We start from the raw sequence: 13,991 nt of genomic DNA, 5'->3' as shown, positions 1-13,991 counted from the left end.
AAAACACCAGAGGGCTTATTTTCAGGGGAGGGCTTATTTTAATGAACATTGACAGCAATTTTAATAAACAGGTAAATGTGAACAAAAAAAAATGTACCTTTATTCAATAAGCAAATCACTGGGGAAGAACAGGATGACGCGCTCACTGCTGCAGCTCTGATTGGATGCAGCTCGGAGCGCGGCATGCGTTTCACCGGGGGGAGGGGGGGCGGAGACGGTGCATACAGAGGGTACCGTAATGTAGCGTGTAGCGCAGGGGATCACCTTCACTGCAGTACTAATCTCAATAGGGCTTATTTTCGGGATAGGTCTTATTATCGGGGAAACACAGTAGCACATGTAGTAAGAAGAGCTAGCAGTCAGATTGCCTCTGCTATGTGCCAGGCCCTGTGCTAAGTGCTTTCCAATTATTGTCTCCTTTGATCCTCACAACCCCCTGGGAAGTAGTTGCTATCATCTCCATTTTACAATGCAGGAAACTGAGGCAAGTAGAGGCACAAAGTGACATGATGGGGGTCACACAGTATTTGTCTCTTCTTGTCAGAAAAATGGGTGACTGTGGAGGCAGAAGCTAAAATATACAATGGTTCAGTGGATCCATGGAGCCAGCATGACCATGGCTTCAACCAAGCCTCAGCCACTAGCTTGGGCACTCTGAACAAGCCACAGTCTTGTTAGGGCCTAGTCAAGGCCTCAGTTTCCTCATCTGTAAAATGAGGGTGATAGACTCAGTGACCTCTAAGTTCCTTTCTAGCTCTAAATCAGTGATCCTGGGATGCTATGAGGCATAGTTGTTTAACTGTGTTGGTTGGTTTTGCTTGGCTAATTTCTATATTGATATCACTTTTCCAATATTTTCTCATTTGATCCTCATAACAATTCTGGGAAGCTATTTTTGTCTCCATTTCATATATGAGGAAACTGAGTTAGATAGGATAAGTGACTTGCCCAGAGTCATATAGCTAATGTCTCAAGGCAGATTGAACTCAAGCCTTCCTGACTCTATATTGAGTGCCTTATTCATTGTGCCCCCTTGTAGACTTCATGGTGTATTGCCAGGAAAAGGAACTTTATATTGGGCAGTGACTGTGGAATAAAAGAAGAAAGCAGTCATACAAATTATAAAAGCAAATATTCTAGCCATTTTCTCTCCACAACCACTTTTAATCTTTATCTTTTCTGTTTTAAACAGAATGCTATGCTAGGTGTTCTCCTTGCTCTGGCTATCTTTGTGACACTTTGTTATGCTCGGTGCAGTTATACACCTTTGAAGATCACTGACGGATCTCCACCATCAGGTAAACCGTTGTTTACAACTGTTTCCTGTCTTTAGGGACAGGAGGATTTGTTTAGCAGGAAAAGTGTCTGGGGCAAGCTTGAAATGCTTATCTGTGTCCACTGGAGACAAGACCCATGGGATGGGAGTAGTGGGCAAAAGGTGGTAAAAGTAGGCTTAATCTAAATATATGCCTGAGATGGAGGAAAGAGGCAGCTGTCTAAACATAGATGTAAGGTCCTTTCCCATCATCTCTCTTCCATCACATAATTAAGAGTCAGTCCTTATTATGTACATGTGATATGTTTCTAAGGTTCAGCATGTGTTAGCAGTTAATGAGCTAGGATGAAATTTGGAGGATCTGGCTTTAAATCCCACTTCTGACATTTGTGTAGCTTTGTGGTGCTGGGAAAACTATATCCCCTTTATGCTTCAAGCACTTACCTACTTAGTCACTCAATTCAACAAGCATATATTAAATATCTACCTACGCAAAAGGTTCCAAATACAAAGGCATAATTAATCATGGAGAGAAAATAAAGAGGAAATATAAAGAAACCCTAAAAAAAATGTCCCTGCCTTCATGGAGCTTAGGTCCTTCTCTTGATATGCTAACACTTACCTTGCAAATTAGCATCTTAGATATTTCTAGTTGTCACTGTGAAGGCTTGAGATATGACACAGACTGTTCTTTTTTTTTTTTTTGGAGGGCGGTTGGGGTTAAGTCACTTGCCCAAAGTCACATGGCTAGTAAGTGTGTCAAGGGTCTGAGGCTGGATTTGAACTCAGGTCCTCCTGACTCCAGGGCTGGTGCTCTATTCACTGCACCACCTAGCCACTCCTAGGACTGTTCTTTTTAATACATTTTTTTTGGAGGGGGGAAGGCTGGGCAATTGGGGTTGATTGAGTGGCCCAAGGTCACAGGGCTAGTAAGTGTTAAGCTCCTGAGGCCGGATTTGAACTTAGGACCTCCTGTCTCCAGGGCCAGTGCTCTATCCACTGTGCCACCTAATTGTCCATTGAGAGCTGCTCTTATATGAAGGGGGTGTGAAACATTAGAGGAGGTTGCCAAGGGAAATGGTAGAACCTCCTTGGGAGGCCTTTAAAAGAGGTCCAGAATTTTCATGGTTAGGATGGCTTACTGTGGTAATTTCAAGGTGATTTTATGGAATTGGTAATACTGTTCTAGAAGCATCAATCACAATTTAACAGAAGATTTGCCATGTGTTCTTTCTTAGGTTGCAAAGATAGATATGGTGCAATGCATGAATTTAATAGACTTTGGATATATAACTGTATGCACTGTTCATGTGACTCAAGAATTGGACTAACCTGCTGCCTAATGTGAGTTCAAGGCTGGCCCTAAAGAGACAGAGTACAAAGACATGATCTCCTTGCTGGAAGGGATCACAAGTGCTATGAAGTAGAACACCTCTGGGAACCAAAAACCACCCCTCAACAAGTGGCTCTTGGGACATCATTTGCAAGCCTTCAGTGAGGGAAGCTCCTTCTCCTTCTGGAGAGTTCTCATGCTTAGGAAGGTTTCCTCCCCTTGCTCTTCATGAAACACACTCCTCTCAGCCTCTATCCCCAGCTTGCAGCTCTGCCCCTTGAGGTCAAGTCAACTGAGCAAGTCTATTCCCTCTTCCCTGTGACAGAAGGCTCCCTTCTTCAGGATATGATTCCTATGCTGATCCTTTTCTGACACTGTTTTTCATTGTCTCCTGTTTTGTTACTCTGTGAATGTGCCCCAGATGATGAGTTTCCTTCCTTGAAGATTAATCCCTGTACTGCAAATCATATTTTGTGTGTGATCCGAAAAGGAAAGACTAGAGCAAGACTTTAACCTCTGTAGAAGAGACTGTATTGAGCATTTTCCTTGGTGCTGGGAAATCTTTCCTCAGACACATACATTTATCTGTGTGACCCTGGGAGAGTCATTAGTCTTTTGTGAGCCTGTTTCTTCATCCATTAAAAAAAAGAGGTGGTTTTGACCTTCATGACTTCTAACATCCCTTTTGTATGTGATTCAAACAGGAAAGAGTAGAGCAAGACTTAAACCTCTCTAGTAGAAACTGTATCGAGAATTTTGCTTGGTGCTGGGAAATACTCAGACACTTTTATTTATTATTTATATTATTTTATATTATGTATATCTATATTATTATTTATTGACCCTGGGAGTCATTAGTCTTTTTTTTCATTTTTCAAATGCTTTATTCACTTCTGATTGATATCATTAATTTCCACCAGATTTTGAGTTACAAATTTTCTCCCCGTTTTTCCCCTACCCACCACCCCAAAATAGCAGTCCCACAGGATATCCCCTCCTCCAATATGCTCTCTCCCATATCTTCTCCCATACCCCCTTCAACTTTTCCAGTAGGGCATGGTGGATCTCTATGCCCCAGGGCCTATATTTCTTATTTCCCAATTACATGTAAAATAGTATTAATAATAGTATATATATATGTATATATACTTTTAAACATTTGATTGTAAAACTTTGAATTCCAAATTTATTCCCTTCCTCCCTTGTCACCCACCTTTACTGGGAAGATAAGCAATTCAGTATTGGTTGTACATGTGTAGCTAAGGCAGGATATTAACATAGTAGATATATTGTAAAAGACTGACTATCCTTCGTATCCCACCTCCCACTTGTTCTATTCTCTACTTTGATCCCATCCCTTTTCAAAAGTGGGTGTGTCCAACTTCCCTCCCCCCAGCCTGCCCTCCCTTCCATCATCCCCCCTCTCATTCCCTACTCTCCTGTACATTTAGTGTGCATTTCATTCCCTCCCCAAACCAAATTCAATGAGAATAAGGTTGACCCACTCCCTTTTACCTTCCTATTCTTCCCCTCCATTGTAACCATTTTCCCTTGCCTCTTCTATATCAGATAGTTTACGCCATTCTGTCTCTCTCCATCTCCTCTCATTATATTCCTCTCTCACCTCTTAATTTCACCTTTTAAGTATCATCCCTTCCTATTGAATTGGTCCTGTGCCCTCTATCTATGTATACCTGTAAACATATATACACACATTCACAAATGTATTCATGCCGTATACCCTCCCATATATATATATATATATATATGTATGCATATATATATATATATATATATATTTCTATTCCCTTCAACTATTTTCATACTGAGAAAAGTTACACCAGTTACAATTATCATTTTTCCATGTAGGTATGTTAATAGTTCCACTTTGATAAGTGGCTTATGATTTCTTTTCCATGTTTACCATCTCAAGCTTCTCTTGCTTCTTGTACCTGAATGTCAGATTTACTATTCAACTCTGGTTTTTTCATCAAGAATGCTTGAAAGTCCTCTATTCCACTGAATGACAATATTTTCCCCTGAAACATGATACTCAGTTTTGCTGGGTAGGTGATTCTTGGTTTTAATCCCAGCTTCTTTGCCCACCGGAATATCATATTCCAGGCCCTTCTATCCCTCAGTGTAGAAGCTGCCAGATCCTGAGTTATTCTGATTGTGTTTCCACAATATTCAAATTGTTTCTTCCTGGCTGCTTGCAATATTCTCTCCTTGATCTGGGAATCCCAGAACTTGGCTATAATATTACTAGGAGTTTTCTTTTTGGGATCTTTTTCAGGAGGTTTTCAGGAGTGGATTCTTTCAACCTCAATTTTGCCTTCTGGTTCTAAAACATCAGGGCAATTTTCCTTGAGAATTTCTTGAAGGATGATTTCTAGGTTCTTTCTTTGATCATGACTTTCAAGTAGTCCAATAATTTTCATCTCTCCTGGATCTATTTTCCAGGTCAGTGGTTTTTCCCAAGAGATATTTCACATTGCCTTCTATTCTTTCATTTGTTTGGATCTGTTTAACATCATCTTGATTTCTCATAAAGTCCCTAGCTTCCCTTTGCTCCATTCTAAATCTGAGGGAATGATTCTCCTCATTAAGCTTTTGAGATTCTTTTTCCATCTGGCAAATTCGGCCTTTTAAGGCATTCCTCTCTTCATTGCCTTTTTGAGCCTCTTTTGCTATTTGAGTTAGTCTGTTTCTTAAGGTTTTATTTTCCTCAGTTAGGCTATTGAGTCTCATTTCATAATTTTCTTGCATCGTTCTCATTTCTCTTCCCAATTTTTCCTCCACTCCTCTTATCTGCTTCTTAAGGTCCTCTATGGCCTGTAACCAGCTTGTATTTTTCTTGGAAGCTTTTGGTGCAGGAGTTCTGACTTCACTGTCTTCCTCCTGTTCCATGCTTTGCTCCTTTTGGTCCCCAAAATAGGAGTATAATGTTGGATTCTTCTGTTTATTTTGCTTTCTTTGCCTGGTCATGTTGCCACTCAGTCACTTGACCCCTGGGCGTTTTGCCACAGTAGGACTCTGACACCAAACAGGGGAGCTTCCGTCCCAAATGCTGGGGTTTTCTCAGCTGCTGGAGTTATTATTTGGGTGCCCTCTCTGAAGCCCCCACATGGTCTGGCAATCTGGTCATACACCTGAGGACCTCTACCCTAGACTGCAATCCATATCCAAGCAGGTTAAAGCAAGAGTAATTACCCCTCAGACTGGTCACTTGGTCCCCCTACAGTCTGCAACACATAGATGTGAAAGACAAAATGAGAAGTCAGTGCAGTGTGGACTTTGGGACCAATAGTTGGGAGAGTGTCAGCTTTTACCCCCAGGACAAGAAGCTGATGAGACTCCTGGGCGCAGCCAGTGCCATGTTGCAGCTTCAGCCCCTGGACTGCAGACTGTAGAGTCATTAGTCTTCTGTGAGGTTGTTTCTTCATCCATTTTAAAAAACGGAAGTTTTGACCTTGATAACTTCTGAAGTCCCTTCCAGTTTGAAATCTCAGATGTATGATAGTTTTCTATTGAAATGTCAGATTATAACCTGACTATCTGAGTGACCTTGGGCAAGTCACTTGACCAGTCTCTGCCTTATTTTCTTTATCTGTTTAAAGAAGAGGGATTTGGACTTGTTGATTTCTAATGTCACTTCCTGTTTGAAATCTAGGATGTGTTATTCTTTTCCATTTAAATTCAAGATAAAAAACATATTATCTGTGTGATCCTGGGCTTAGTGCAAGCGAATAAGCACCTAGGACCGATTGTGTTCTCCATGTATCCCTGTGCATAGATTGAAATGGCTCATTAGTTGGTTGGGGAGGCCAGGTTGTTCATGATCAGGGGTTGCCTGGAATAAAAGTAAGAATTATAATAAATGATTCATCAGTTCCTAAGGACCACTCTAACCTTTGCCCAATTTTCTTCCACCAACAGGTTGATGAAGCCTAGACTATATGACAGAAAACATTGCAAGATAATTTTAGACCAACAAACCTGTATGTTCATTCCTGTAAATAAAGCTAAACCCTCTAAGAAGTGTGAAGTCTCAGACTATGTAAATTAACAGCTCCTTCTCCTGATGTTGCTGTCAAAGGCATTACATCTGAATGTACTTATCAACGCTTGAAACATTGGCCCTTTTATGGAATTGAGAGCGTCAAGGGACTGGGAACATTGTGGGCATGACCTTGGATCTTTATTCTTTTGAAAACATTGTCAAGTCTTAGGCATACTGATTCAAACCATAAAGTGAGACCTCTGTGGCCTCTGAGATCCTCCAGCACAATGTTCATACCTCCTGTAACCTGCTATCTGATGAATGCCCAAAGAAAATATATTGTTCTATAGCATGCAATGGATCTGTTCATTTTCTTTTAAAGAATCAATAGGGGCAGCTAGGTGGCTCAGTGAATAGAGCACTGGCCCTGAAATAAGGAGGATCTGGGTTCAAATCCAGCCTCAGACAACTGGCACACTTACTTGCAGTGTGACCTTGGACAAATCACTTAACCCCAATTGCCTTGCCTTCCCCCCTCCAAAAAAAGAAAAGAAACAATGGCCAAATTCAGTAAAGATTTGGAGTCTTTCTCTCTGACTTTTCTCTGAGGCACTTCCTAGGAATACACTTGGGGCTCAAACACTATGCTTTTTTTGCTTATATAGTTAGTTTTTCACAATATAATATAGTTAGCCTTTCACGATATAACTACTTTGGAAATGTTTTGCATAACTACATATGCACAGCCTATGTTGAATTGCTTGTCTTCCCAGTTGACGGTAGGTGAGGAGGGGAGATGGGAAAGACTCTGGAACTCAAAGTTTCAAAAAAACAAATGTAAATGCATGTTACATGCAACTGGAAAATAAGATATACAGGCACTGGATTATAGAAATCCATCTTGCCCTACTAGAAATTGGGGGGGGAGGGATGGGGTAGGATTTAAGAGAGAATAAATTGGGGGAAGTAATATTCAGTAGGCTCATTATTTTGTAGGGTGGGTAGGGGAAAGAGAGGGGTAGGCTCTATTCACTGCACCACCTACCTGCTCCCTGTTCATCATTCCTTATAGCACAGTACTCATTCATTATAATCATATGCTGCAACTTGTTCAGTCATTCCCCAATTGATGAGAAATTAACACGCATTGACATTTTTTATGAGTTTTGAATTCCCTACCTACTTCCTGTTCCTTCACTAACCATTAAGAAGGTAAGAAATGTCATTTCAATTTTACACTTTCCCTGTCTTCCTGCTAGCCTGCCTTCAGTGAGAAATTTGATTCACTCTCTCTGGGTTCTGTTCCTTTAAAAAAATTTTTAGAGCCATTTTTACAGGTATTTATACAGGTATTTGTAACTCAAAATCTTTTGTAAATTAATGTTCTAAGCTAAAAATAAATAAATAAATTGGAAAAAAGGGAAAAAAGAAATGATGAACAGGCTGATTTCAGAAAATCTTACACAAAGTGATGGAAAGTAAAGTGTGCAGAACCAGAACAGTGTACACAGTGACATAAATACTGTACAGTTATCTCAGCAATACAGTGGTCCAAGACAATTCTAAAGGACTCAATATACAAAATGCCATCCACCCTCATAGAGATCACTTAGGGAGTCTTTATGCATATCCAAGTATACTATTTTTTACTTTACTTTTAATGAATTTACCCCCTTTGGGACTATGTCTTCATTCATAACATAAATGAAATAGATATATATTTTGAATGATTGACCATGTATAATCTATATCAAATTGCTTACTATCTCAGGGAGGGGGGAGGTGATGAAGGGAGGGAGAATATTTGGAATTCAAAATTTCAAAAAAAAGCCGAATGTGAATAATTGCCCTTATATATAATTAGGAGAAAAGAAAATATTACTTTTTTCTTTATTAATTTGTTTAATTTACAAGATTCAATTCCCCAGTTCTTTGAGTTTCATATTTTCTCCCCCTCCCTCCCTTTCTCCCCATCCCCATGGCAGCATACAATAAGGTATAGGATCTGCAGATACTTTCACATTAGACATTGGACAGATTGAAAAGCAGGATTGTAACAGATGGAATGAACATTGGGAAAAAGGAAACCAAACCAAACCAAACAAGAAAGAGAAAGAGAGCAGGCAATTTGCTTCAATCTGCATTCAAGCTCTTTTATTTCTTGTTCTTTCTCTGAATGCAGACATCTCTCTCCATCATGAGTCTTTTGGAGTTTACTTGTAGCCCTGCATTTCTGAGAAGAGTCCAGTCTATCAAAGTTGTTCATCACACATATGTTGTGTCTATAATGTTGTACAAGTTTTTGCTGGTTCTCCTCTTCTCACTCAGCATCAGTTTGTATAAGCCTCTCCAGGTAGTTATGAAGTCAACCTGTTCTTCATTTCTTATGGTGCAATAGTGTTCCATTACATTTATATGCCACAACTTGTTTAGCCATTCCCCAATTGATGGACATCCATCAATTGGTAGTTGGTACTAGCTGAGGAATAGAACAGAGGATCAGTGGAATAGATTGGGTACATAAGACTCAGCAGTCAATGACTATAATAATCTACTCTTTGATAAACCCAAAGACCCCAGTTTTGGGGATAAGAATTCACTATTTGAAAATATTATTTTAAAAAAGAATATTTTAAATGAATGTTAAGATGATTACAAATAGTCCAAAAATAAAATATATCTCCCTTTCAAAAAGACCCTATTGTATAGCTGCCTTCCCTTTTGATTCCACACTCACTGCTGACTGTTCTGTTGCTCTTCCCTGCAACAATGCCTTTGTAACACCAGAGGCACCTAGGGGTACAGTGGAGAGAAGGAGAGAAGGGGATGGGGATGGGATTCTTTCTTGGCACAGGGTACTTCATGACTCTGGGTATAGTTATATGGGGAGAGCAAGTGACCTGTTACAAGGTAAATGAATAGAAGGCAATACCCAGGGGAGGAGCACTATGACAGTGAGAACTGAGTCTGAGATAACCAAACCAGCTCCTGCAGAACAGTGGTTCTCCTGACCTTCCTTCTGCATTCCATAGCTGTAACTCACAGGATCTATCATCACAGGTCAGTGGCTCGGGGAGCTTGGATAGCCTTTCTTAATATTCATCCCTGTAGTTAGAAACAGAGAAACAGTTAACAGTCCCATCAACTCTTAGATAACAAGCTCCAGCAATCAGCTTAAGATATGATTATAATCTCACATTGGTTGGGGAACGTCTATAAAGAGAGCCTTAAATAACCTGCATTAATTTCTAAATTTCTTCTCATTCATAAAAAATGAAATCTCTCACAAAGATCATAAATTTTTGCTCTAATAGATTTGCATCTAATTCCCAAGCTTTCCTATCCCTTTCTGATCAAATTTGATCTGAACTCATACTGTAATTCATATTTCTTAACTGATTCTTCATTTCTCTCTTCAACCCTTGGATCCCCATTGCTATCATAACTGTTCTATAATGGAATCTCAGAGTAAATAAAAGAAAGGAGTAAATGTTGAACCCCATAAACTGATGAATTATCTTTCCAAATATTCACATAACATTCAGGAAGTAGTCCTTAAAACAGCAAATTTTCATACATTTGCCTTACACCCAACTTCCCATTGATTTCTCATAAAGATGAAAAGTAGGGACCTTAATAGACAAAGCATCCACATGCACTATGTTCCCCAAATCCTTTTACCTTAACATCAATTTACTCTCATCGAGTTGCAATATACCATAAACATTTACCAGGATTCCCATTCATAAGGGATTCCCTCTAACAACTTTCCTTTCACACATTTTAAACTTGCCCTAGTATAAAAGGCAATTAGTTAGAGTTCTTTTTTGATCTTTTGCTACTTCTCAGAGACTCAAGTTCATTGTTTAGGAACTTTATAACTAAAACAAGCTCCCTTCCCAGGGCTTATATCCTTGCCCACACAGATTGTTTCCAGGGGCCCCTAATCTCTCATTTCTATACACATTAACTATGAACGATCTTAGACTGTAACAGTAAAACTGTAACCCACAGTTTCTTCAAATCATTCTGATCATAACATAAACAATTAACTGCAGATAATACCTAATGCACTAATGGGAAGATTTCTCTTCCTGCTGTCCCCCTCTCCATGCTTCCCATCTCAAACACTGATGAGATTGTTTCCCCATCCTGGATTATAAAAATTTCCTTGTCTCTCTTATGTCTCCCATCTTGTTATCAGTCTTCTTCATAAAACTCCTGAAACTACTACACGATTCTGATACCCATAAACACCACGCCCCAAATATTGTGGTCTGTCTCTCCTAGCCTTCCTGCCAGGAGACTCACACTGTTTACACTCCCCAATGGACTCCTTGATGTAAACATTTCCCTCACAGTATTTTTATTAACCATTTATTTCCAATAAAGCAATAACAAACAGCCTAGCTCAGTTTCAATCTTCCCAAACTCAATCAAATTTTTCTTTTCAGCTTCTGTGAGCACAAGTATTGCCTTTGTTTTAGGAAATTGGGGATTCAGTGCAGTCATCTTCTTAGTTTCTATGGACAGGGCAGCCTCCTTGGCTTTCTTGTCTGCTAATCTTTTCCCCATCATCTCATACCAAAGATCTTATAAAACATGTCTTAATAAGAATTTTTCCCTTTTTCAAAAACAGTTTATCCAGATATTATTAACTACTACACAATTCCAAAATTCATTGGTCATAAAAATCTTTCTCACATAATTGACAAAACTTACAAGAGGATGTTTCACATCCTTTTCTCCACATAATTACCAATAATTACCTTTCACAGGCATGCTTTTGAAAATACTTGATTTATGCAATAACTCTAGATAGCTTGTTTAGCAATCTCACATATTTCATAAATGATAGCAGCACAATCTTAATTGAAACTTGTTTTTCAACAAAAACAAACTTGGAAATTTATGATTCCTTAAATTTCAATATTTCACAATATTACATCACATGGTCAGTGTCCCATTTATAATTTTTCTGTTCCTCTGACAGTATAATTCTTAATTTAAAAGCAATTAGAGTGTAAGAGAATCTGCTTCTCTTATAGCACAGATAATCATGTACCTAAATTTAAACTTTGAAACCAAAATTGGATAATTACCTACCTGTTGACCTTAATATAATCCTTTCCAAACTTTTTTACACGGAAAATTGTACATCCCATAACCACTGGCATAAAATTCATACCTAAAGCAAATTCCACATTAGATTAACAAACATGAAACAACTAATTTTAGCTTACACAGGTTACACTCAAATATCTTTTTGTTTAATACCAAACATTTCTCCAAGCACTTTTACAATTATACTATTCCCATAATATCCCTAGGATATGGATTCCACAACCATCTCCTTACTGAACAGTAAACTAAGGTGAATAAAACTTTTGCAGGGGGATGAGGGGAAGGTGTCCATGCAGTGAATCAGTTTCTTAATGCCAAAGAAATTATGTACCTTTTGATCATATAACTATACATTACTACATTCCAGTTACTTTTGCCCTCAAAAATGAAATATTATCCACAAGTTCATAAGTTTTCTTAATATTTCAGTTCTCCATTCATGTTCACATTTTCCTGGGAAAGTTTACAAGCAGTTTGAAATCACCTATCAGAATCAGGTCATTTTAAAATAAGCTGGGCCAGTATTGAAACTGCTTTCTTTGGTTCTAGTAATAATTACAAATCACAGTAATCTATATCTTTTATCATAATCTATGCCCATCTTTAAATTCAAATTCAATAACCACCCAATTTCAGCCTGCCTACTTAAAACAAAAACTTCCTCAGTCTCTATCATCGTGCTTAACTTCTCTGATACTAGTAGATTTTCCCCTTAAATCTCTCCTTATCAATGACTTTTCTGTGAAATCTCCTCAGATACTCTGAAAGATTCTCAGTCTTAGTCTCCTTCACTCTCTCTGCATGACAGTGGCCCTGTGCTGCCAAATCTTATCTGGGATGAGAAGAGTTAACAGAACAACTTCAGGTCCTTTAAAATCCAGTGCTGTGACACCTTCTTCACTAAGGGGGGAAAAGCTCCTAAATAATTCATGGTGAAACCTCCAGAATCTGAATTCATTAAAACTCAACTAGTGTAAGTGCCCTTAAGTAATACAAATAAGTTTTCAAAGTACTACAACTAACTTAATTTCCAGTTATTATAGGATTTCCAGATATTAACTTTCCCAGTCTAAATTAGCCTTCATAACAATTTATACCAATGTCTTTCTTCTTTTATCCTTTGATATAAAATTATTACTTTTTGGAATTTTACATGAATATGATATAGTCCATCAAACTTCAAATGAACATACATTAATACATAGCTTGAAAATTTAAGATTTCTCATTTATTCAACCAGAGTTTCCTTAGTGTCAACTAATATAATACACTCTGATGCTTCTTAAATATCAATCAAGAGTAACACATTTCACTTAAAATACTACCAGAATTGACGTAGTTACCTTCTGTTTACATTCAAATATGCAAAAACTTTTCATTTTTTTAAATTATTTTTATGTTTATTTTTAGTTTACATCATTCATGTCCTGTCTTTATATTCCCCTCACCTCTTAGTTTCACCATTTAAGTATTATCCCTTCCTATAAATTGGTCCTGTGCCCTCTGTCTATGTATACCTGAACACACATTTATACACACTCAAATATGTATTCAAAAGCACATGTACCCTCCTATATAGACATATGTGTGTATTCATTTCTATTTCCTTCAACTATGCTCATACTGAGAAAATTTTCATAAGTTACAATGATCATTTTTCCATGTAGGAATGTAAATAGTTCAACTTTGATAAGTTCCTTATGATTTGTTTTTCCTGTTTACCTTCTCATGCTTCTCTTACTTCTTCTATCTCAATGTCTAATTTTTTATTCTCCTCTGGTTTTTTCATCAAGAGTGTTTGAAAGTCCTCTATTCCATTGACGTATCATATTTTCCCCTGAAACATGATACTGAGTTTTGCTGGGCAGGTGATTCTTGGTTTTAATCCCAGATCCTTTGACCTCCAGAATATCATATTTCAAGCTCTTTGATCCCACAATGTAGAAGCTGCCAGATTCCATTATCATGATTGTGTTTACAGAATATTCAAATTGTTTCTTCCTGGCTCCTTACAATATTTTCTCCTTGATCTGGGAACTCTGGAATTTTCAATATATACTTAATAGTTTTCATTTTGGGATCTTTTTCAGGAGGTGAATGGTGGATTCTTTCAACTGCTATTTTGCACTCTGGTTCTGAAACATTAGGGCAATTTTGCTGGAGGATTTCTTGAAGGATGATTTATTTCTAGATCCTTTTTTTGATCATGGGTTTCAGGTAGATGAATAATTTTTAAATTATCTCTCCTGGATCGA

General features: G+C 38.1%; 1 protein-coding gene across 1 annotated transcript; it reads left to right on the top strand.

The window, feature by feature from the left end:
- Positions 1 to 1,192: 1,192 nt before the first annotated feature.
- Positions 1,193 to 6,678, top strand: MSMB (microseminoprotein beta; the record flags this gene model as incomplete). Its single annotated transcript, XM_069063931.1, has 3 exons — positions 1,193 to 1,298; positions 2,515 to 2,620; positions 6,549 to 6,678. Coding segments are annotated over 3 exons (342 nt in total), but the record flags the coding sequence as incomplete, so codon positions are not given.
- Positions 6,679 to 13,991: the final 7,313 nt, after the last annotated feature.

The sequence above is a fragment of the Petaurus breviceps genome, unplaced genomic scaffold, assembly GCF_028583685.1.
Source record: "Petaurus breviceps papuanus isolate PSGF00001 unplaced genomic scaffold, PetGlider_PUasm1.0 90612, whole genome shotgun sequence".
In the NCBI taxonomy this organism is placed as follows: domain Eukaryota; kingdom Metazoa; phylum Chordata; class Mammalia; order Diprotodontia; family Petauridae; genus Petaurus; species Petaurus breviceps.
This window is presented reverse-complemented; position numbering and strand designations above follow the sequence as displayed.